Source organism: Vombatus ursinus, unplaced genomic scaffold, assembly GCF_900497805.2.
Source record: "Vombatus ursinus unplaced genomic scaffold, bare-nosed wombat genome assembly UNPS02010548.1, whole genome shotgun sequence".
Lineage (NCBI taxonomy): Eukaryota > Metazoa > Chordata > Mammalia > Diprotodontia > Vombatidae > Vombatus > Vombatus ursinus.
The window spans coordinates 16,291,635-16,317,826 of NW_020950326.1; the positions used below are offsets into that span (position 1 = coordinate 16,291,635).

The following is a 26,192-nucleotide window of genomic DNA, read 5'->3' on the forward strand; positions in this document are numbered from 1 at the left end:
TCCCTTGCTTTCTTTTCCTAATGCAAATTATACTTTGCCAATACTGAATTATTCCCACCATCCATCTCCTTTACTCTTGTTTATGTACTGTTGTTTATAGCTGGGAAAAGTCACAAAATTGTGCTAATATAGTCCATTACAAATTTATATTAACATCATCTCAACTGGACTCTCACTGCAGCAAGCCAATCCTTCTAATCAACTCCCTATCCCACTCACCACAGAGACTATTCCAAAACATTTTCCTCTCTTCTTAAAGCTCCCCTCGCCTTCCCATCCCTTGAAACCTCCATCCCCTGGCTTCCTTCAAATCTCAGCTCAAGTTTTACCTTCTGCAAGAAGGCTTTTCCAGTTCTTCTTTACCTCAGTGCCTTCCCTCTGAAATTATCTCCAACTCATCATGTCTGCATCTTGATTGTACACAAATGTTTTCATTTTACTTCCCCCATGAGACTGTGAACTCCTTGAGAGCAGGGAATTTTTTTTTTGCCTTTCTTTGAATCCCCAGCACTTAGGACAGTGCCTGGCATATAACAGGTACTTAATAAATGCTTATTGACTCGACTCTCCTGAACTTCAGGCCCACTTTGGATATCTTAAATTGGATGTCCTGTTAGCATCTCAAACCCAACAATATTCAAACAGAAGTCTTCCTGCCAAAGCCCTCCTAACTTTGATATTGTTGAGGATACCACCATCTTCCCACTGACAAAGTTCATAACCTTGGTGTCATCTTCAGCTTCTCACTTGAAATCACTTATCTCATCTATTGTCAAATCTTGTCATTTTTACCTTTATTACATCTCTCACAAATAGGATCAATGTCCTAACCCTTTCTCCCATGAAAGTTAAATTTGCTTTTCCTTAAAAAGAAAAAAAAAAGCATTAAAATCACCCTTGAAATTTGACTGGCTCAAGGGACCAAAGGTCTAGGCTTCTGACATCACTTTCTGGTTGCCTGAATACAAACCAGCCACAAGAAGCTGCATGGCAGACCACAATAGGCCACTTAGATAAGGGAATTTGGCACCACTGAATCAATCCAGGATGTCCTCAATGCACATCCTTGTTGGATAGCTTTCTTCTGTTGTGGCTTAATAAATCTCCTTTTGTTAACTGCTGAATAATCTACAAGTGTCTTATTCTTCTTACACTGAACCTAAACTGATTTAACACTGGTCTAAGCCAGAACTTACATTTCTCCACTCTCATAGTCACCACCCTAGCACAGACCTTGATCGCCTTTTGCCTGCAGTAATTTTCTAATTAGTCTAACTAGCTCAAGTCTCTTCCACTCCAGTCCATCCTCCTTTAGGCTGCCAAGGTGATTTTCCTAAAAAGTCGGTCTGTCTATGCCACACACCCACCCGTTGGCTCAGTGGCTCCCTACTATTCTCAAGATGAAGTATAGGGTTCTCTCTGTTTAGCACCTAAAGCCTATAGCAACCTGCCCCCTTCCCACTTTTCCAGTGTTTTTACATTTTATTCCTCTCTATGTAGCTTCAATCCAGTGACACTGGTCTCCTTGCTGTTCCCCGAACATGATATCATATGTCCCATCTTTGCCTTTGCACTGGCTGTCTCCTATCCTTGGAAAGTTCTCCCTCCTGTCTCTTAGCTTTCCTGGCCTTATACAATGCTCAGCTCAAATCCCACCTCTTGGAGGAGGCATTCCCATCTCCTTCAACTCCTAAGGGCTGCTAGTGCCTTCCTTCCAGATGACCTTCCATCCATTCTGTATATGTCTTATATATACATAATTCTTTATACAATACCCCCCATTAGAATGTAAGCTACTTGAGGGCAGGGACAGCTGTATTCTTCCTTTCTTTGTTTCCCCAATGCTTTGTATATGTGGCACATAGTAAGCACTTAAATGATAACTGACTGATTGAGAATATGTAGAGATAAAAGGGCTCAGGACAGAACCCTGAATACAGCCATAGTTAAAGGGTGTATGTAATATGGATGATGAACCAGCAAAGGAAACTAAGAGGAAAACTGAGATACGTAGAAGAACCAAGAGAGGTAACATTGTCACAAAAACCTTGAGAAGAGAAAGTATCTAGGAGGAGATGATGGTCAACAGTTTCAAATAATGCCTAGGGATCGAGAAAGATGAGATCAGATTCAGAAATTAAGAGAATGAAATTAACTTCAAAAGCGATCATGGAAAACATCTAGTAAAAACCGATTGATGTGTAATTGCCAAGCAGCACACAAAACAACTGAACACTGCAGAGTAATCATAAAAAGTTGGAGATGACCATGAGGCCATATGTCTACAGATGTTTGGGAGGTTGCTACAAGTTATAGGTCTGTTTTCTGGTCATGGCTCAACATGAAATTTGAACCTTTCCTTTAAGTTACCTTCATAAGTCCCTCTGAAAATGAAAGTGGTACTGCTGGAGTCAGATGTGCTGCTGGTGGGGCTGCGACGGTGACCGGAGCCCCAGAGGGCACTGCATGGTGGGGAGGCAACATTTGGACCTGTGGATAAGGTCGCACCACAACTGGCTCTTGCTTTTCTTCACGAGACTGTAGAGAACTACTGGAGCCCAGGTGCTCCCTGGGTGTGATTTCTGAATCTCGATTAGATTCATCGTTAACTAATAAAGACATTAAAGGTTAAAATTAGTTTTCTCTAGCATCACATTACATTTTCTACAAATCAATGAATACTGTCATGCAATTCCAATTAGGTTTGAGGACTGCCAAGTAGCTCAGGTCTTCAATGAACCTAAACAGCATGGAAATTTGGCTGTTTCACTATAATCACAACTTAACAGGACACCTTCTTTATATTTTTCAGTTTTGCCTAGTTTAAAATTTCTACCTCATGAGAATTTGTTACTTGAGAAATATTTCACAATTTAGACTATGGGAAACTATTAGGGAAATGGCTTTCTGGCTTAAAGCCCACTATAGTAATGTTCAATCTTGAGAGGTAGGTAAGAAATTACTACAATGTAAAGGCAAAAGGCACAAATAAAACATATTTAAAAGAAGAATTTCTACAATGTACATAATCATTAATGTAAACATTAAGAATAGCAAAAGGAAGATAAATTCTGACCTTTGGTCCCAGAGAACAGATTATGAAATATCTCTTCATCCTCCTCTAAGTGGGGATACGAGGGATTCCAGGGTCAAATCACGTGTATCCACTATCAGGGGAGGTCACTCTATAGACTAGTTTTGCTCCCCTTTTTTAGTTACAAAGGGGAAGTCAGCATGTATGTGTGTTTGTGTGTTCTATAGCCAACAATGATTTAAAAATAAAACAAATACAACTTATTTTAAAAAATTAAATATTGTAAAAAACAGCACCAATAACAAATCTCTTGGCCTACACATAAAATAGTAAACCAGTATACTCTCATGCAGGATGTAAGCATAAGTCTGAATGTATAATCTGTTATATTCATGAAGAGCTCCAAAATTATTATAGAAAAAATAAGAATGCTATAAATTACACAAAAGCTATTTGACAAGATGGGAAATTCATTCTCTTAAGGCAGGCCTTCCTTAATATTTTCTTACTTTTATTCTTTAATTCTCTTGGGCAGAGTTTTTATATTTTACTATTTTAAATCTTTTATCCAATTATGGCAAAATAATGTCTGCATAAAATATTATAAAGCCAAAGTATCCTATTTATGTTCAAAATCACTAATAACTACATATGGAGTATTGTAATAGCTAAAGCACTTTACTCACAACATTTCATTTGATTTCATCCTCACAACAACCCTGCGAAGCAGATATTATTATTATTATGTCCATTTTATAGGTCAGTTAACTGAAGTTGATATGACATGCCCAGGGTCACACAGCTGGTAAGTGCTGAGACAGGTTTTTCTGACTCAAGTCTAGTACTCTAATCACTGCACTACACTGTAAAATATCTCAAAGATATGATATGAGAAAAACACAAGGGAGCTGAAAAAGATAAAGAGAAGGGAAACAGAAAGAAAATAAGAGGATGTAAATTTCCATATATAGATGGAGTAACATAGAAAGATGCAAGTTGATTAGTCTAAAATCATGCAGTCTATAGAGAGGGTAAAAATAGATACATTTGACAAATTCCCATATCTTAGAAAAAGGGAAAATGCCCTGAAACTCTTAAAAAAATGTAGTCTTAAAACATTATCATTCAACAAATCTTTATCAAATGCTTACTACATAGGTGCTATGGGAAATATAAAAATCAACAAACCACATTTATTGTCCTCAAAAAGGTTGTAACTTTAAAAATGTAATGGAATATTACTGCTTCATAAGAAATGAAGAGAGGTTTGCAGAGAAACTTGTGAAGACATATAAACTAACACAGAATGAACAGTTTACACAATAACAACACACAACTTTGAAAGACTTAAGAACTCTGATCAATGTACTAACCAATCAACCATACAACTGCACAATAACTAGTTTTGAACATAATAAATGTAGAAATTTATTTTGCTCAATTATACATATTTATTATACTCATTTGGTTTTCTTTTTCTAATGGAAGATGAGAAAGGAGAAGGGAACTAATGAAAAAGAAAATGAGCCTTTGAAGTATTTTTTACATTCATAGAAGAAAACAAGAGGAAACAGGGCAATTTTGAAAGTTACATGTTATATTTATCATATGCTTAAAAGAAAAAGCAAGCTGTACATAGAGATTCACAGTTTCATATATAAGCCTCATTTATTTTGTATATGGAAGTACTTATTTTATTTGGTATTTAAGTTCCAAATAAAGAAAAACTTTTAAAAGTTTATAATTTAGTTAGGAAGCTAAGACATACAAAATAATTAAAATATATAAGTGGTTTAAAACTAGGAAAAAGGGCATGCCCTAGGGAGGTTAATACACCTAGCTGTGGCACTGAGTAATCAGTATTGATGAGAAAAGGGCAGTCTCATAGACCATTCTATCTAGCTGAATCCAGATCAGATTATGCTTGTTTCACATTTCATGCAGTTATCCAATCCAGCCATGTTCCCATCCTGCTACAGGGCGTGTCCTTACTCTTTGCAATGCTTGCTCTGGAAACAGTAATCAATCAAATCAATATTACAGTTGCTTCTGGAAAATAGGGTGCCCTTTCCCACAGACTAGTGGGCCATACTCATCATATGCTTGTAACTCTCTACACTAATTATACCAAAAGACATCTCCTAGGCCAGCATTCTCTTAGCTATGCTGTCTCCCAAATTAAAATGTAAACTCCTGGAAGGTAAAGATTGTTTCCTTACCACTTAAATTTACTGAGAAGGAAGAAATCACTTCAGTAGGAAGTGATCAAGCAAAGGGGCAAAAGTGGCTGTATTTGAGCTGGAATCTTGAAAGCATGTGACAGGAAGAAACAAAGGTTCTCACAAACAAACTTATGAAACTTGCTTGTTACCATCAAAGAAATGAGAAAAACTGAAATATAAATAAGTTCTAGAATGGTTTAGAGAAATTCATAGAAAGTTAAAAAAAGCTAGATGGCTAGTATGGTGAGACAAGTGTTATAGGGACCCAAATTTAAATCCTACTACTGAACCATCCTAATTCTGTGTGCCTTTGGGCAAATGCCTGAAACACTCGGTGTCCCCAAGCAATTCTTACATATTAGAAATTGATCTGAAATTTGCTCACAAAAGAAACAAAAAAATCTTACCTCACATGGCTGCTAGAGGGATGAAATAAAACAAGGTATATAAAGCCCTCTGTTATTCTTATAACATGACAAATGTCAGCTTTTACTTTGAAGTCATATAAGTCAACCATACATTCTTACATGTACCCAAGACCGAGGGAACAGAAATGCCAGTTTAACATAATGAAAGTGTCTAATAAAAGATCTACTTCTTTAGCCTTTTTGTATTTATCTTCTCTAATACTCATTTGGCACTTATAATGATAAGCCTTTTAGGGAGTAACTAGACATATCTCCTAAAACTATAAATTCCATGAGAACCTCATCTTATTTTTCTTCCTATCTTCCACAAGCCTACCACTACAGTACCTACAGAGAAAGGAGGCATCCAATATTAATATAATTTCTCTTCACTTCTGTCATACCCTAATTTTTTTGGTATAGAGACCAGTAATAGTACTGTGATTATGGTTTTGAATCTAGCAAGGAACACTATAGTCTTCAAAGAACTGAAATTGAGGCACCCGAAGGGTAATGGAGGGGAACATAGTGGATGCAAGAGATGGCAAACAAGCAATTACAGGATGTTAAAGAAATGTATAAGCAAAAAAAGAAGTTGTCTGAGTCACTTAGAAAGAGCCAAAGATCACTGATTGAGAGTCCTTATTAAGTAAACTTGTGGAAAACTTATGGGAGGAAATGGACAAGAGTTACATATGGCATGCAGGCACAGACGTACTGGGATTTGCATTACTGGAGGGAAAGTCCACTTTGGGGAGATCACACTTCTCATGCCTCAGTGTGTTTTGCATTCTTAAACCTCTCATTATTAAAACGACTTTTCTCCAACTCTCTTAAGTGAAATTGCCAATTTCTATTTTTCTGGTAAAGTTACATCCACAGCATGATTCCATTGGCCTCAACCTACTCTGCCTTCCACAACCTTTGAAAAACACACACACACACACACACACACACACACACACACACACACACACACCCCCATACAGAGACACATATCCTGAATGAATGCAAAGTAAAGCATTTTTAGCTAAGTTCTTTGACACTCCATTAACTGCCCCTTGAACCTAGTAGGCTCCATGAGGTTGGACTTTCTTGTCTTCAGTACCTAATACAGAGAAGGAAATTAATGCTCACTGGTTGAACTAAACACCCCTTTGAGGTTAAGTTTATCTTTTCCTTTAACTAAAAGAGAACCCAAGAGAAATCAGGAGACTTATTCAAGGGCAGACCCAAGTTGTGGAAAGAGTACTTCATACACTATAAGTAAGTCATAAATCCTAGATTCCAATTAATCTCAATCTTTTGTTTTGCCCTCTCCTGTGTATATATTATATAGTAATAAAGATTATAGCTAATACAGTCACAAAAAGAGTAGGTAACTAAGACCTCAGAGGCCAACAGTACTGACATGTAACTTTAACAGGAATGAAAAATCCCCTGACATGAGTAACGTAGCCTCTATGTGAAGAGCTCTAATGAGGCAGGTTATTTGCTGCTTTTGTTAAAAACAAAAAAACAAAAAAACAAAAAAAACTACAACTTTTAAAAACATCTTTTATTTTACATCACCCACATTTTCCAATATGTGCCTTTCCCTTTCCTTTCTCCCTCTCAGAGAGCTAGGTCTTATAACAAAGAATTTTTTAAAAAACTTGGTAAAACCAAGCAACATATCAAGAAGATCAACATTTTATGAAATGTTCCAACATTTACAGTCCCCCATCTCTGCAAAAAAGGGGAAGAAAATGCATCCTTATATCTCTTCTTTGGGGCCAATTTTGGACATCATAATTTCAAAGCATTCATTTTGATTGCTTTGTTGTTGTTTTCACATAGATAGCTGTAGTCATTGCATAAACTGTTTTCCTAATTCTGCATCCTTCTCTGCATCAGTTCATATAAGTCTTCTCATGCTTCTCTGAATTCCTCATATTCATTGTTTCTTATAATGCAGTAATGTTCCACTACATTTATGTACCACAATTTGCTTAACTATTCCCCAGCAGAAATCCATTCACTTTTGAAAAGCATCACTTGTTAGAAAGTTTTTTTTCTTATAAAAAACCTAAATTTACCTTTCCACCTTCTATCCACTGCTCCTAATTCTGCCCTCTGGAACTACAGAGAACAAATCTAATCTTTTTTCTCATGATATCTTTCCAAATATTTAGAGACTTCTATTATGTTCTTTTTATGACTTTTCTTCAGGTTATACAGGTCCATTATACAGCTCCAGTTCCTTCAATCAACCTTAAATATGGTATGGCATGTTCTAGAGGCCAATCATCATACTGGCTTCCATCCCTTTGTAAAGTTATCTTTTGCAAAATATGTCTCCATAAATGAACACAATACTTCCCTATGTTGTCTGAAAAGGAAAGAATATAGTAGGACTATCCCTCTGCCTCTCTTAATGCACTGAGATAACATTCTCTTTTTTATTTCTGCTTCCATACTAGTATCCCTTCTAGATTAAAAAGGTCTTTAAGGGAAGGAATGTGGCTTATTCATCATTACATTCCCAGCCTTTAAAATAGTGTCTTGTACTTTGTACTCAATTAACAAGTGTTGGTTTAATTAATATGTATGTGTTGCATAAATGGAATCAAATTGTTAACACCTGGGACAAGGAACAAGTACCCTAAGCATCAGTTTGTTTATCTCCAAAATGGAGATAATAACTGCTTTGCTCATTTCAGAACTTAGTATCATATGAGAAAACGCATGCAAAAGTGTTTTGTGATCATAAAATTATATCTAAATGTAAAACTTACTAAATACCTGATGAGTTTGGAAAGCTGAGCTGGCCTATGAAGAGATAAAATGTATAACTGTCTTGCAGTTCTGGAAACCCATTTGTTTTAGGTAGTAACTTGAAAAATAAACAGAATCTTACCTTTCTGTATGGAGTTATAGTGCAAAAACAGGTTTCTATCAGGTAAAACATTGCCTATAATACTCTCATTGTGCAAAGAAAAAGGAGGCTCATCAATGTCTATATTACTGCTAACTGGAAAACTTTTATTGCATCTATCCTAGTACGCGGTACACAGCAGCCACTCAAATCTTTGGTAAACTATGTTCTTTGAAGCATAGCTTACTCCAAAGACTTCAGGGTCAAACTATCACCAACCATCTTTATAATAAGGACTTTGTCATTTTTTATACTATGTACAAGTATCCTCTCTATGGATATTTATAATTTCCTATAGTATATGCCATTTGTTCTATGGATGAACATTTAGGAAGAAATGCTTAATTCACACAAATAGAATTAAAGAAATGGACTCAGTAATTTCTGCAATTTGTCTACATAATTTTGTAAACAAGATTACCTCTAAATGAGGAAAGTATGCAATATCGAATAATATTCCTTAGTTAGTGATCAAACATTAATCAATCACTTCTAAGTCAGTGTGAAAAATGTCCCAAAATAGCAATAGACTAGACAGATAAGAGTCCAGGTTTAGGAAGCAGCGGCTATTCTCGTCTACTAATTTTCTATAAGCAGTAAGTTCTAGGATTCACCTCCCATGAAAGTCTTAGTTCCATATGAAACAGTATGACTGAAAACAAAAGAGACAACATCTCCCCATGGGAAGAAAGATATACCCTAGTCTACTTAGTGATGCCACCACCTGCCCTGTTTTCATGTGGAACCTAAGCAGTAGAGAAGAACATACCACTTCAGAGAAAGAAGGAGAGGGTAGAACTGGATCCTATTTAGAAGGGAACTTTGCTAAGGAATCCTTCTCTTCCTTATATTACTCCTATAACAGTCACATGTTACGCTTGTTATACACATTATACTTATCACATGACATTCATCACACATAGGCAGACCTTAACTCATAAAGTCAGACTGATATACATCCCTTACTGGTGTAGAAGCAATATCTTCCATCATAGTACTTTTTCCATAAAAGGCAGGTAATTTGAGTGGTCTAGAGTTAAGATATAGCATTCTGGTTGCCTAGGGACTAACAGGCTAGCCCACAAAGAGTCAGAGCCCTTCACCCCTGGTGCACGTAACACACAAAGTTGTGCATTACACTTCAATACTAAACTGACCAGATTTGTACCTTTGGAGGGTGGGAAAGAGGGAAGCATCTACCTGAACCTGTAAGATATGCTTGCTATTCTGCCAATTTTATGATTAAGTAAACTTTCTTTTATTAACTGTTAAGTAGTCAATGAAGGGTCCACTTTGTTCTGATCATAACTTCAAGCACCAGACTAGTCTGAATCACACCTGATACAAATATATACAACGTATACACAACCAAGATGGTTGAGCTAGGTGAGCGCCCACAAAAATTTTCTCACCTGATGTTCAGACTTTCCCCCTCTCTCCTCCCCTTACCACTGCAGACCCATCTACTGCCTCACAGTCTTCTTCGTTCTTGGCCTCTATTACTCACCTGACTCCAATTTGAAATCCAGGAGAGAGGTGGGTAAACCCTCTATAGCCATTTTTCCATTTCTACTGTGGTTGCCTCATCCTAAAGTCTCACAGGAAGCATTTCCAACTTCTATCCCATCTACTAGTGGTACATCCCATACCCCAACCAGGAAGGCCTCTTCTTATTCTTGTGATATCATGCCCAGGAGAGTGAGTCTAACAGATCTCTGGTCGTGTCAATGAATCTTATTTCAGTCCTTTGGATAACATAAGACATGCCACTCACTGGTGAAACAAAGGGAATAGTGGGGAAAACACTCTTCTAGGAATCAGCAGGCCTTGATTCTAGTCCGAGGGTTTGTTACTAATTAGTTAAATGACCTTGGGCATGAGCCTTCAACTCCCTGAGCCTGTTTTTTAATCTGTAAAATAACGTGGTTGGACTTGAGGCAGGTAGGTGGTAGAGTCAATAAAGTGCCAGATTTGGGAATCAGGAAGACCTGAGTTCAAATCCTTTAACAATTACTTAATAACCACGTAAATCTGGGCAAGTCACTTAATCTCTTACCTCAGTTTCCTCATCTGTAAAATGGGAATAATAATAGCACCTACTCTAACATTGTTATGAGGATAAAAATCAAATTAGCTAAAATATATAAAGCACTTTACAAACAGCTATATATGTTTGTTTTGTTATTGTTGTTATAATTACAATTATATTCCCTCTAAGATCCCTTTTATACTAAACTTTCATACTCCTATTATCTGTACCTGAAACTTAAGTCTTTCTCTAGGGGGTCTAATGTCCATTTCATGTTATTAGTGGTAAAGAAAAATAACCTCAGAAAGATTATGTACATGCTTCATGAATAGTAGAATAAAGGAGTGCTATTCCCCAGCAGGCCAAAGGAGAAGCAGGGATAAAGATGCAGATGGGCCAATCCCTGGGATGCTCAGAACCTAGGTGACTAAGAGTCAGTCTGAATAACTAGTATTCTAAAGGTCTCTTCTGGCCAGAGCTTCTGTGCCTTTCACTTAACCATCTCACAGAGCCACTATTCTTTCTCTTTACTACTAATTTCAGATGTCATCCTGGTGGAGCTTCTGCCTTAGGCCATGAGAACCTTTACCAGCAGCTTGCAGTTGAGGGATCCCTTCATTCCCATGCTTGGTAGGGGGGGAGAGAGAACAAGGAGTCCATAATCCCATCACTCAAGATTCACCAGATGTATTCCAGGCACTTCAATGTGGAATCATGAATCCAACAGAAACATTGTAATACACAGTGGCTACGTCTTATGTCAAGTATTAACACACTTCTATAGAACACACTTATTCTAGGTTAAATAGGCTTTTGCAGGATGAAACTTTTTTTTCCCCAATGAACAAAAATCCGTTTTCTACATACACCTCCCTCCTAATTAAAAAAAGAAAGGAAAACTAAACCCTTATGACAAATATGCATAGTCAAGCAATATAAATTCTGGAATTATCCATGTCCAAAAACATAGATGTTTCAATGCACCATGTCAATCAACTCTTTATCAGGAAGTGGGTAGCAAGTTTGATCACTCTGTTCTGACAGCTTAACACTACTGCTATGAGAAAACATTTTTTGAATTCTAAGTAAATTACCTATAGGCAAAGGTCTAGGATTCCTAGAAGCTGAGAAACTGCTTGAATTCCCTTATGTTGTAGTTATTGTCCCCTTTCCCCTGCCAGAGTGCAAGCTTCCAGAGCGGGGGACTTTATCTTAGATATGTTACCTCCCAAAGTGTCGAGCATATGGCAGGCACCCAAATATGCTGAAAAATTTTTTTCAGGCTTGAAAAACCTGAAAACTACTCAATTATCTTCATGTCTATCAAGGATGTATGAAGGGAAGAGATAAAACAGAGATGGAACAAAGTTTTGTTTTCTACCAAGACTCAGCTCAGGCACCACAGCCTCCATGAAGCCCTGCTAGATTCCCCCCTAACTCTCCCAGTTGTAAGTGTTCTCTCTCCCCTCCATTTTCCTTTACAATACTTATTTGTGGACATGTTGTACCCCCAGAGCAGAATTTAAGCTCCATGAGGGCAGGGATTGTTTTATCTTTGTATCCCTAGTATATACCTGGTTCCTTTTACTTTTTAAACTGACTTATGATTTTAATGGTGTTGGGAAAATGTCAAATATTAGCTCTATGGATACAGATTAGTACCTCTTCCCTGACTTTCAGAGCGTTGCTTGGGGTCAAATGGTCCACGGTCACCCAGCCAGCAAGTGCCAAAGGTAGGAGTTGAACCCATTGCCCCAAGGCTGGCTCTTCATCTATTATACTATTATGCTTCCCATCTGGCATATAGCAACCATTTCATAAACGTTTATGGAATTGCATTTTAGTTGGGGCTTATAAATTTTACTTATTTCAATTAATTACAAATGACATAATAATGAAGATGATGATGATGATGTTAGCATTTCTATAGTGCTTTTGCAAAGTGCTTTAAATGTTCTCATTTGATCCTCCAAACAACCCTCAGAGATATTATGATTAGTCCCATTTTACAAATGAGGAAACTGAGGCATATAAAGGTCAAGTGGTTTGCCCAGGGTCACATAGCTAGTAAGTATCTGAGACTAGATTCAAACTCAGGCCTTCCTAGTTGCACTCTATGCACTACGTCACTTGGCTGTAGAATTTGCCTAATTTTTTGCCTAATTTTGAACACGAAAACTGGCAAGCTTATTAAGGCAAATAAAAGAACACTTGAGAACACCTTACCTGTGGCTGTTGGGTTTATCAGCCCTGTAGATGCACTGTTGGAAATCTGTGAAGGAGCTTGGCCGAGCCCTGCAGAAGGGGCTCCTGAACGAGGAAACTGTTGAGAACTCATTTCAACCTGCAAAATACAGTCAAACTGTTAACAATCTGATCTTGAGATGCAGGATGTTACACATTTCTACAGTTGATACCACTGAGCTTAAACCTTAACATGGCATCACCTTATTGTCAGAATAACTAAATAACTTATCTCAACTAGACAAAATATCAGCTGAAAAATTAAGTAATTTTCAAATGGGAGATGCTACCTGAATTTCTACAACCAAGCAGAAAAATGCTAACAAACTACTCTCGTCCATTTATGACTATTGTTGTTCAGTCGTTCTCACTCTGCATGACCCCATTTGGGGTTTTTTTGGCAAAGTTACTGGAGTGGTTTGCCATTTCCTTCTCCAGGTCATTTTACAAATGAGGAAACTGAGGCAAACAGTTGAGTTACTTACCCACGGTCACACAAACTGGTAGGTGTCTGATGCTGGATTTGAACTCAGGACCCCCTGCCTCCAGGTCTGGTGCTCTATCCACTGAGCCACCTAGCTACCCATGGCTAACTTTATGACTTATCTTTCCTCAAATCACAGTATCATTTTTCTCATCATAAAGGGATCTAAAGGACCTATCTATTCTGGGGCATGTTCGAAAAAATATTTTAAAATTCTCCAGGAAGTATTCAGAAATTATTCTCAGCCATCTACCCATGCTAATAAAAAAAAACATTTTTTAAATGTCAAAACTAGAATTTTAACATTTTTACTACTACTTCTTACTTTTTCCAATAATTGCAATGTAGAATCAGAGATCTCAGTGTTGGAAGGGAACTCAGGGCTCATCTAGTCCAACCTCAACTTAAACAAGAATCCCTTCCATGACACACTCAACAAATGATCATCCAGCTTTTACTTGAAAACCTCCAGAGAAGGATCATACTTCCTCCTGAGGTAACCCATCTACTTTTTGATATAGCTTTTATTGTTCTTCCTTAAATCAAATTTAAATCCGCTTCTTTGCAATCTCTACTCACTATTCCTAGTTCTGACTTCTGGACCAAAGCAAAAGATGTCTATACCCTTTTCTATAAGCCAGCCTTTCAAACATTTGAAGCTACAATAATCACGTCCTTCATAAGTAGTCTCCAGGAAAAAATCTTCAGTTCCAGAGATGTGTATATGGCAGGATATTGGGTCTTTCATCAATAATCTTGTTGACTTTCTCGAGATAATTTCTAGCTAAAAATGTCCTTCCTGAAAGTGGTGTCAAGAACTGACAATGGCAATACTCTATATGAAGCCTGATATGGGTACAGTAAAGCAGTACTCTCACCCTATACTCTTAGATACCATATTTCTATTAGCCTAAAACTGCCCTTTTTAGAGATCCATTCTACACGACGGCCATCTCATGTCAAGCTGGGAGCCAACTAAGTCTCTCCCTCAAGACCATTTTCAGATGAACTAGCCTAGCTTCCTCATCTTGTTCTGGTAACATTTATTTTTTGACCTGAGTGTAAAACTTTACATTTAGCCTGTCAAGATCTTTTTAGATTCATCCTGGAAGTCAGTGGATAAGCCATTGTTCCCAGCTTTATGTCATCTACACTTTTAGCCAACTCTTTTAAATAATCTTTAAGGTTTCTTAGGTAAGAATTATACATGGCCAACATATAGAACTTTCTGGTATATTCGGGCTTAATATAGGAATTTCTGCAAATAGGCTTATAGCCAAAAATCCAGCTAATAATAAAACCTTCTTGGGAAGTGGGGAGGGACACAGTAGATTCTTCAATAATTTTTTTTTTTTGGTGTGTGTGTGTGTGTGTGTGTGTGTGTGTGTGTGTGACAATCAACAAATAGGTATTCTTGAAACTTTATGGGCCCATGGCACCTTATTAAGTGCTAATCAATTAAGAACTCTGCCTTGTCTTTAAAGATTTTTACAAGTTTGCAAATAACAAGAGCAAAAGCAAATTATTTAAGGCTTTGCTAGAAAATTTTAAAATCATATTTTGTATTTTAACTTCATTCAAAGATGTTATGGTAACTCATTAAAAGAAAAGTACTTCCTTTGAACAATCTGAGAAAATTAACAGACAGGGCCATTCAGTTGGGAGAAATGGGAATAAAATCCAGGCTTCCCAACAAAAAACTTTCACTTTGTCCATTAAATCCTACCTAAAATACAACTCTCAACAACCCGTGATTCATGTACTTCGATTTGCACTAGGGTACCATAACTAGGTGGGGGATTTTTCTACTTTAAAGGAAAAAAAAAAATATATATATATATATATATGTATAGAGGAAGCACATTTTGGTAGTGCACACATTATAGTCAAAAAAATGTATGTTTTTAAGAAAACCTTCCTTTAGCAAGTCCGAACTTGACCGGAAAGAGATTTTACATCTCAATGTCACTGAAAGGTTCCGTGGTGCAGAGGCTCAGTCACAGACACCTCATACCAAAATTTGACCAAAAACCAACGGCTGTTTGCAAAGACCTCGATTTACAGCTTTCCTTTTTCCTTCCCCTCACACTTATTCTAATGAAGGAATCCACTCTAAAATCTTTTTGTTTCCACAGCAGTTTTAATTCCGAATGCTCAGCTGTTCCCTCCCCCACCCAAACCAATCAATGCGATCAGATGACAGAGCTGTCCAGCCTCCTCTCTCTGGGGTCCTCCAGCCCGGCTCTTCCAGCGAGGGAAGAGCAGGTTCAGGTCTCCCCAAGATAACTAGCTCCCTTACCCTACTGCCTGTCTGCTCTCTGCCCCAGAGGCTTCTTTCCAGCCCCTGCCCACTCTTTTTTCCATCAGTCTCCAGTCCGGGAAGCGGACTCACAAAGGAACCTGGGAGGGAAGCAGTAGGGCCCCCTACCCACAGCCAACACAGCCTTTCGGTCCCCGTGACACCGGCTCCGGCCCAGCAAACACCCCAGTTACTAGTGCAGCTTCAGTATCTGGTTCCAGCTTTCTCCCCAAGAACCTGCCCCTCCCCTCCCTACCGCCCGCCTATTGGCCCCGAGCCGAAGGCGTCACATGGGGTCGGGCTCCAATCCAGCATCAGCCTCGGCGCCCTAGCTCCACCCTCCCATCGAACCTCGACTAATCAAGCCAGGGGCTCTGGCAGGGCTACCCAAATTTCACGACCCCGCGACCAATAGAGGAGGAGAGATGGTTCGTCCAATGAGAAGGGCCGGGGGGGCGGGGAGGGAGGCCCCGCCTTTGCCTGGGTCTGAAAGCGGCGGGCGCAGGTCCCGGATGTAGATAGTCACTTTAAACTGCTCTGTGAGCCAAACTGCCTCCGCCACCGCCCCCCGCCCGGCCAATCTCCCCGTCTTCTGCCCGTCAAAGCCTCCATCCCAGAGCCAGTCGGCCCAAGGCCCAGGCCCCGCCTCCTTGCCGCGGGGCACCTCAAGCCGGGGGCAGAGGCTCCTCGTAGCTTCAACTGCCGGGACTAACCGCCCTACCCCAGCCTAATGACAGGAGCCCATAACTTCCTAAGCGGTGCAGTACCAAGCGCAGGAGCAAACCGACTATGCTTCGTCGTGGCCACCTTTCCCAGGGGACCCTCGGCAGAGCGGACGCCGCAACCCTGGCCCGGCCCGGCTGCCCCGCCCCCTCCCCGGATCCCCTCCTCCCGCCACTACCTGGAGTCCGAAGCGTGGAGCCGCCGCTCCTCCGTTCTGCCTTCTCCGTCTTGCTCTCTGCCTTTCCTGGCAGCACCTCTCAGGCGTCTTAGTCCCCGGGACTCTGGACCCGCCGCGGCGACCGCGGCTAGCTCTCCTCTCAACCTAGCGCCGCCGCTTCCGCCGCCGCACCGAGACACCCGCCCATTGGTTGGGGTTGGCACCGCCCACCGCGAGTTGAGCCACTGAGGGCGCGGAGTTAGCCAGAAGGTGGGACCGTCAAGGGAGGGATGTCCTAGCCCGGGGTGGTAGGGCATTCTGGATCTTGTAGTTTTTCCGGGCAAGGGGGCGGGACTGGGAAGGTACGAGTGGGCGAAAGGGCGGGTGCTGCCGCCAGTCCTGCGTCACGCCCCCCTTTGCAGTCTTCCATTGGCTCTGATCGAGCCGCTTTTCGCTTCAGGCTACCCTCTCCTCCCCCTCCCCAGCCGAGAAAAGGCGACCGGATCTAGCGCTGGAGCTCCGCCTTCTCCTCCAGGCCCCCGAACCGCGGTCCCTGGATTTGTCACTTGCATGGCGGGCCACATTGAGGGGAGTGGGGAGATGAGACTCCAAGCGAGCCCCGTTCCATGCTTTCCTTTAAAGGACAGATGGGGAGGTGGAGAAGCGCGAGGGTTTGCTCTCAATGCTTTTTCTTTGGGCTTTGATGCAGGGTTCGTTTTTAATGTGTCCTCTTCATCCACTGGGATCTGTTGCATGTGGCTGGTGCCAAGGTCCTCCCATGCCTGTCACCGGAGATGGCCTCCCCGGGACCGGTGCACGCCTCGTGCCCAGGCGCCGCTGCGCCGGAGGCAGAGGCAGGGGATGCCCCGCTCCTCTCGCCTGCACCTTGAGAAAACACGTTCCCAAGTCGTTTTATCCTTCCTGCCCCGGTCAATACAGAGACTGAATCCTGGGTCCTCCAAGTTACTGGAGTTGCGTAAAGTTTTCTATAAGGGGTGGGGCGGTACAGAGCCCTGGAAGCCTAAGTTCAACACCTTTCAAGTTCACCTCTCAAAGACTGAGGTGATGATAATAATAATAAATAGCATTTCTACAGCGCTTTAAGGTTTGCAAAATGTTTTATAGATATTAACCTCATTTTATGCTGACAACAGCAGCCCTGGGAAGGTAGGTGATGTTATCAGCTCTAGGAAGAAACTGAGGCAGACAGAGGTTAAGTGATTTGCCCAGGGTGACACAGCTACACAAGTGTCTGAGGCAACATTTGAACTCAGGTCTGCCTGGCTCCGGGACCACTGCTCTATCTACTGCACTGTCTAGGTTCCTGGTAGAGGGGAGGGAGGGAATAAGCGTTTATATAGCTTTGTGTCAAGCACTGTGCTAAGAGCTTTTTTAAAAAAAAATTTTTTTTAATATGATCTCATTTGATTTGGGCAGAATGTGCGCCTAGTTCAGCAGGATTGTGTTTGTACTTCTGTTCTTGCCATTTCTTCTTGGTAAATATCCATTTGTAGAAGTTACTTGATATTAATTGGCAATTTCAGCAGAAATGGTGTTGGAGAGACAATGATTGGGAATTGATATTGGAGGGTTTGAAGGGTTTGAGTCAACAGCAGTATAAGAAAACTGAGGGAGAAATGTAATCAGCCATGCTTTGGGGACCAATCTGCTAATAGTGAATATGTGGATTGGGAGAGTAAATCCAGGGTCTTGTCTGCATCAATATGTCTGGAATGATAGAATTTTAGACCCAGAAGAGACTTAGAGAGGATCTAGACTTACTTATTTTATAGACATGGAAAATAAGGCCTAGAGAAGTGATGATTTGGTTATAATCCCATAGTTATTGGCAGAGTCAAGGCAACTCAAAGTCTTGTGTTCTTTCCACAACCCCAGGCTGTTTCCCTTTCACTAAGTATAAACACAGAGAAACAGTATGGAGCAAGTTTTAAAACAGTACAATTACTTTATTTCCAACTGAAATATATTCTTTCAACACTATCTTTTCAAAATTTTATCTCAGTGTTTAAGGAAGGCTAACTTAGACTTTCTGTTTTTACTTTAACTCACTTTTCACTATTATGTATCTATTCATAGTTCTGCTTCCTGTTTCTGCATTGATTTAACCCAGTCGTTCTCAAAGTGTGATCTGGGGAACCCAGGAGTCCCTGAGACCCTTTCAGGGATTCCTCAAGATTAAAACTATTTTCATAATGCTATGATATTTTAATTTCTAAAAATGCAAAGTAAAGTAAGTAGAACCAAGAAAACAATATACACAAGGGCGCTACAAGAATTATGTTTGGAAAGAATAATAACAGTTGAAAGAGAATGCTGTGAAATTAAACTGACCAAGCTTGGCTCCAAAAAAAAATATTTGAGAAGGCACCTTTTTTTGCAGTGGTGGGTGACTGTGAGTGTAGAATACTACAGATGTCAGATGTATTTTATTTATTGGTTTTACTAAATATTTTTATTTTTGCCCTCTTTTTTGTTTTTAATAAGAGATAGTTTAGAAGTGAGAGGGAAATAAATTGGGCAATGTAGGTTATGTAAAAAGAAAAAAGATATAAACAAAACATTTTTAAAAGAAAATTTACTTCTTTGATCTATTCCTTGATGCTTGATCCTGCCACATTTAGAGGAAAAGCCTATTTTTGTCTGATTACAGTTATACTTGTTACATATACAAGGTGCTTACTAGTTTATATTGAAATGAATAGGTAACTCTAGAGTCACATTTGTAATAAGTATTAATTATATTGGAGAAGGTGTGGGAAAATTGGAACACTAATGCATTGTTGGTGGAGTTGTGAATTGATCCAACCATTCTGGAGAACAATTTGGAACTATGCCCAAAGGGCCATAACATTGTGCATACCCTTTAATCCAGCAATACCACTACTAGGTCTGTATTCCAAAGAGATTATAAAAAAGGGAAAAGGACCCACATGTACAAAAATATTTATAGCAGCTCTTTTTGTGGTGGCAAAGAATTGGAAATTCAGGGGATGTCCATCAACTGGGGAATGGCTGAACAAGTTGTGGTATATGAATATAATGGAATACTGTTTTGTAAGAAATGATGAGTGGGCAGACTTCAGAAAAACCTGGAAAAGACTTACATGAGCTGATGCTGAGTGAAGTGAGTAGATCCAGGAGAACATTGTACACAGTAACAGCAACATTATGTGACGACAGATTTTGTTAGACTTAGCTCTTCTAAGCAATGCAATGATTTAAGACAGTTCCAAAAGACTCATGATGGAAAATGCTATATCCACATCCAGAGAAAGTCTGAATGCAGATCGACGCATACTATTTTCTTTTTTTGGTTGTTGTTGTTTTGTTTTTTCTTTCTCGTGGTTTTTCCCTTTTGTTCTGATTCTTCTTTCATAACATGACTAATGTGGATATGTGTTTGATATGATTGTACATGTATAGCCTATATCAGATTACATGCCATCTTGGCGGGGGGGTAGGGAGGAGGAAAAAATTTAGAACTCAAAATCTTGTAAAAGTGAATGCTAAAAACTAAAAATAAATAAATAAAATTTAAAAATAAGTATTAATCAAAAGAGCCATGTGACTTCTGTGCCCCATAGAATATAGTTCTAACATGGAATTTACAGATTTTGTATATTTATTTTATATATTTATATAACCTACATTAATATATATAGTCTATATTAATATGTTTGTTTATATATTATATATTTTACATATAGCCACAGGTTGCATGTAAACCACATATAGCTGATATTTTTGTACCAGACTGAGTGCAATAGGCCAGATCATAAGGACTGATCAGTTACTCAGCTAAAGGTAGGGAAGCCTGTACGCCTTACCATGAAGTACCCTCCAAATGTATAAACTAACAAACTGTCCCTAGATTGCCAAATTAGAAAATTAAACTGCTCTGAGATATCTGATGGACACATGGGAGAAAAAGTTTTCCTCTACGGATGGCTTACCTATTCTGTAAGACATATAAATTGGGAATAATCATTTCTATAGCATCTACTATGTGCCAAGTGGCTTTTTTTAAAAAAACAAATCTCTCATTTGATCATCACAACATCCCTAGGAGGTAGGTGCTATTATTATCCCCATTTAACAATTAAGAAAACTGAGGCAAATAGGTCAAGTGACTTGCTTAGAATCACATAGCCTAGAATCATGCAGCTAGTATTTGAGGACTCATTTGAACTCAGGTCTTTCTAACTCTAAGCCCAGCACTCTATCTACTGGGCTGCTAGCTATTTCTATTATTATTCCTCAGATATGGTACAGTCCTTTGCTACGCAGACTGCTGACTCGTCCTTTTTGGACCTACCTCTGTAAGGTCTTGGGAGGTGAGGCAGGTTCATTTGACTTAACCCTGTGTCCTGAAATGACTTCTGTATCTTTTAATGCAACTAAGGCAATTTATCTTTTCCAGATATTCTTGGGTCTGTCAATTTATTTATCTCTGAATCCCAAGCCTTGGTCCCCAGGTCCTATAGTGATTCTGGCCATTCTTTTCTTATATATAATTTTTTTCCCAATTACAAGTAAAAAACAATTTTTAGCATTCATTTTTTAAAAATTTTGAGTTCCAGGGGCAGCTAGGTAGTGCAGTGGATAGAGCTCCGGCCTTGGAGTCAAGAGGACCAGAGTTCAAATCTGGTCTCAGACACATAACAATTATTAGCTGTGTGACCCTAGGCAAGTCACTTAACCCTGATTGCCTCACCAAAAAGCAAAAAAAAAAAAAATTTTTTTTGAGTTCCAAATTCTCTTCCTCCCTTCCTATTTTTCCCCTCCCTGAGAGAGTAAGCAATTTGACATGTTATACATGTGTAATCATGCAAAACACTTACATATGTCATGTTATGAAAGAAGATTCAGACAGAAAAAACCAATGCAAAGAATAATAAAGTTAAAATTGTATGCTTTGATCTGCATTCAGACTTCGTCAGTTCTTTCTCTGGACATGGATGGCATTTTTTATCATGAGTCCTTCAGAATTATCTTGGATCGTTGTATTGCCGAGAACAGCTAATTCTTCACAGTTGATCATCATACAATATTACTGTTACTATACACAATATTCTCTTGGTTCTGCTCACTTTGCTTTGCATCAGTTCATGTAAGTCTTTCCAAGTTTTTATGAAAGCATCCTGCTTATCATTTCTTATAGCACAGTAGTATTCCATCACAATCATATACCACAACTTGTTCAGTCACTCCCCAATTGATGAGCATTCCCATAATTTCCAATTCTTTGCCACCACAAAAAGAGTTGCTATAAATATTTTTGTACATATAAGTCTTTCCCTTTACCCCTTTTTTAATCTCTTTGGGATACAGACATAGTCGTGGTATTGCTGGGTCAAAGGAAATGCACAGGTTTATAGCCTTTGGGGCATAGTTCCAAATTGTTCTCCAGAATGATTAGGTTAATTCACAACTCCACTACCAGCACATTAGTGTCCCAATTGTCCCACATCCTTTCTAATATTTATCATTTTCCTTTTCTGTCACATTAGCCAATCTGATAGGTGTGAGGTGGTACCTCACAGTTGTTTTAATCTTCATTTCTCTAATCAATAGTAATTTAGAGCATTTTTCATGTCTATAGATAGCTTTGATTTCTTCATTTGAAAACTGCCTGTTAATATCTTTTGACGATTTATCAATTGGAAAATGACTCGTATTCTTATAAAGTTGACTCAATTCTCTATATATTTCAGAAATGAGACCTTTAGCAGAGACACTTGCTGTAAAAATTGTTTCCTAGGTTTCTAGGAAAGCTTTTCTTTTTTGCATGACTGTATATGTATAAGCTATATCAAATTGCTCGTTTTCTCAGTGAGGGGGGAGGGAAGGAGGGAATTTGGATCTTGAAATTTTAAAAAATGAATATTAAAAATTGTTTTTACATTTAATTGAAAAAAATATTTAAAATAGAATGAAGTGGTAGAGGCTTATGAAACCCTGGGAGCCTAGGCCCTGCCAGTTCACACTGGTTGCTACTATACTCCTGGTGGCTTGCAAGGTCCCAACCCAGGGACTTTCTGATCTCTCTGGGGCTTTCTTAGGGCAGCCTTCCTCTTTTGCTACCTCTGGACATAGAGCCTTTCAGGCTACATGTGTCTCTGGTATGCCTTGCTGATATTGCCTTTGCTGGTAGTCTGTTTTCCTATTGCTCATGGCCTTCTGGATGACTTTTTCTATAGTCCTTGGATGGAAGAAGTCCCATACTGTAGTTTCTCATTGTATTTCTTGAACATTATTTGAATTGTTTTTGTTAGAGTAGTTATGTGGGATGTAGACAGTTTGCTTTGTTCAGGCAGCCGTTTTGGTTGGAAATCCTATTTAAGTTGTGACAGTTCATATAAATATCATGATTCTATGTAGTCATCACATTCATCATTTCTTACAGATATGCCATTACATTCATGTACCACAGCTTGTTTAGCCATTCCTCAAGCCATGAGCACCTTTGTTTCTAGTTTGGTGCTACTACAAAAAGCATTTAATCAGTATGTTAGTGTATATTGAGCTCTCTGGCGTATATACCTAGCACCTAGAATCTCTGTGCACATTTTAGTCACTTTCTTCCCATAATTCCACATTGCTTTCCAGAATGGTTAGACCCACAGTGCACTCATGTCTGTCTTTTGAATGGAAGATAGATTAGAGTAGGGAGAAACTTGAGGTAGGTAGACCCCTCCAGCAGGCTATTGTAATAGCCCAAGTATGAGGTGATGAGGGCCTGTACCAGGGTGGTGGCAGTGTCAGATGACAGAAGGGGGTTTATTGGAGAGATATTGAAAAGGTGAAATTGACAGGCCTTGGCAACAGATTAGATGTGGGGTGGGGGCGTGAGAAATAGTGAAGAATCCAGGATGACTCCTAGGTTGTGAGCCTGAGGGACTGGGAGGATGGTATTGCCCTGTATAGTAATAGGGAAGATAGGAAGGAAAGAGGGAAAAATAATGAGTTCCATTTTGGACAAGCTGAATTTAAGATGTTCAGATATATATTCAGGATAGAAAGTTTAAGAATTACTGGGTTTCCAAAGGACTATAAAACCATGTATATCTTTTAAACTAGCTATATCACTACCAGGTCTATATCCCAAAAGAAATAAAAAACAAAAAGAAAAGGACCTATATGTACAAAAATTTATAGCAACCCTTTTCTGGGAATAAAGAATTGTAAATTGAGGGGATACCCATCAGTTGGGGAATGGCTGAACAAATTGTGGTATGTGATTATGATGGAATAGTATCATCCTGTTAAAAATGATGATCAGGATGCTCTCAGAAAAACCTTGAAAGACTTATATGAGCTGATGCAAAGTGAAATGTACTGTGCACAAAGTAACAGCAATATTGTGAGATAATCAGTTGTGAATGACTTAGCTATTCTCAGCAAGACAGTGATCCAAGACAACTCTGAAGGATTTATGATGAAAAATGCTACCCATCCCCAAAGAAAGAACTGATGGTGTCTGAATACCGATTGAAGCATACTTTTTTTAAAAAACTTTATTTTTCTTGATTTTTTTTGTCTGTTTTCTTTCACAAGATGACTATTATGGATATGTTTTGCATGACTACACGTGTATAACCTATATTGAATTGCTTACCTTCTCAATGTGGGGGAGGGTGGGGAGGAAGGAAGGGAGAGAATTTGGAACTCAAGATTTTAAAAACAAATGTTAGAAGTTGATTTTACATGTAACTGGGGAAAAATAAAATTCTAAATATAATTTTAAAAAGAATTACTGGGCTTCTCTAAAACTGTTCAATAAACTCATTTAAACTCATGTTTGGTATTTAAAATTCTTCACAACCTGGCTATAACATATCTTTCCAGTCTTACTTTATATACATTATTCACTTTCACTCTACAAGCCAGCCAAACTGGCATTTTTGCTCCCTAACATATGCCCTTCACCTTTAGTCGGTATGCATTTGTCCAGGCTCTCCCCCATGCTTGGAATGAAGTCTCTCCTCACCTCAACTTCTTAGAATCCTTAGCATTTAAAATGTTAATTTTAAAGCACAGCTAAAATGTTACTTCCTAAATGAGGAATACCCCTGTATTTATTTTGCATGTACTTGTATGTGTATGTGTTGACTCCCCTGATTATGCATTATCCTCTTTGAGAGAGGATGCACAGTTTCAGTCTGACTTTGTATCACTAGCACCTAGTATAGTGACTGGCACATAATAGGCACTTAAAATGCTCATTGGTTAGTTTCCTTTTTTTTTTTTGCTCCTACCAAAAAGTGAATATTTTGGTATTAGTGGGTTTCATTGTCTCCTAAGACTATCTTGATGTCTTTAATAACCTCTCCTTCTGTTTTAAAGGGAGAAGATGGAAAGGGAGAGAATCCATACAACCCATTAACTTTCATGGATTTGATTTTCATTTCCACAGATTACTCACAGAGCTGTATAGCTAGCTGCAGTCTCTCCCTTGAGCTTAGGTCCCACAACACCATCTGTCTGTCTATCGGATATTTCAACCTGGATGTCTCAGAAACATTTCATTCTCTACATGTCCAAATGGAACATGCTATCTTTCCTCTAAGACCTACCCCCCTTCCAAACTTCCCTATTTTTGTTGAAGGAACCACTATTCTTCCATTCTCTTAGGTTCATAAATTAGCATCATCCGGGACCCCATCCTCAAATCCTCACTCTCCCTCGCCCTCCACATTCATTCAGTTTTCAAATCTTGCCATTTCTACTTTCAGATCCCTATTATCTGATCCTTTCTTTCTATCAACCAGTCACCACTTTTTTCAAGCCTTCATCTCACCTAGATTATTTTAACATCCTCCTAACTGGTCTTCCTGCCTCAAGTCTCTCTCCTCTCTAGGCTATCCTCCACAGAGCTCCCCAAATGATTTTTCTCATGCACCAATCTCACTGTGCCACTATCCTACTTGATAACCTCCAGTGGCTCCCTATTGCCTCTAGGACAAAACAGAAACATCTCTGTTTAGCCTTTAAAACCCTACACAAACTTGCCTCAACCTATTTTTCCAGCCTCATTTTATGTTACTCCCTGCCTTCCACTTTGCAATCAGCCCAAATGGCCTTTCAGTTCCTCACAAAGGATGATCTTAACTTCCCATCTGCATGCCTGGAATACACTGTCCTCACCACTGCTTCATAGAATCTGTATCTCCTTCAAGTCACACACAGCTCAAGCACCTTTTGCCTGAAGTCTTTCCTGATTCCCTCGTTTACTCACCACCTTAGACACAGCTAAGTGGCACAGTGGATAGAGTAGCTGAGCCTGGAGTCAAGAAGATCTGAATTCAAATCTAACCTCAGACATTTAATAGCTGTGTGATCCTGGGCAAGTCACCTCACCTCTATCGGCCTCAGTTTCCTCATCTGTAAAATGAGGATCATAGCACTTACCTCCTAGGATTGTTGTGAGGATCAAATTAGAAATAGGATGTATGTGCCAGTTGTTTCCTCGTCACCCCCAGTGCCTAACAAAATGCCTGGCACACAACAGACACTTAATAAATGCTTGTTGAATGATTGACTTTGAAGATAAACAACTGAAGCTTAGAGATTAAGTGACTTGCTCAGGGTCACATAGCTGCTAAGTGTCAGAGACAGGATTTGAACCCAAGCCTTAATGACTTAATTTTGCTAC

At 39.2% G+C, this 26,192-nt stretch overlaps 1 protein-coding gene across 3 annotated transcripts in view; it reads right to left on the minus strand.

The window, feature by feature from the left end:
• SAP130 (Sin3A associated protein 130) overlaps nt 1-16,681 on the minus strand; it is a 51,040-nt gene extending 34,359 nt beyond the window's left edge. For 2 of the 3 annotated variants that reach the window (XM_027854687.1, XM_027854686.1), the window contains exons 1-3: nt 16,538-16,681; nt 12,836-12,953; nt 2,371-2,609 (exon numbers count right to left, since the gene is read on the minus strand). In XM_027854687.1, coding sequence (XP_027710488.1) covers nt 2,371-2,609; nt 12,836-12,947 — 351 coding nt within the window. In that variant the 5' untranslated portion in view covers nt 12,948-12,953; nt 16,538-16,681. The remainder of the gene's footprint in view (nt 1-2,370; nt 2,610-12,835; nt 12,954-16,537) is intronic. The other variant, XM_027854685.1, reaches the window with a different exon arrangement.
• Nucleotides 16,682-26,192: the final 9,511 nt, after the last annotated feature.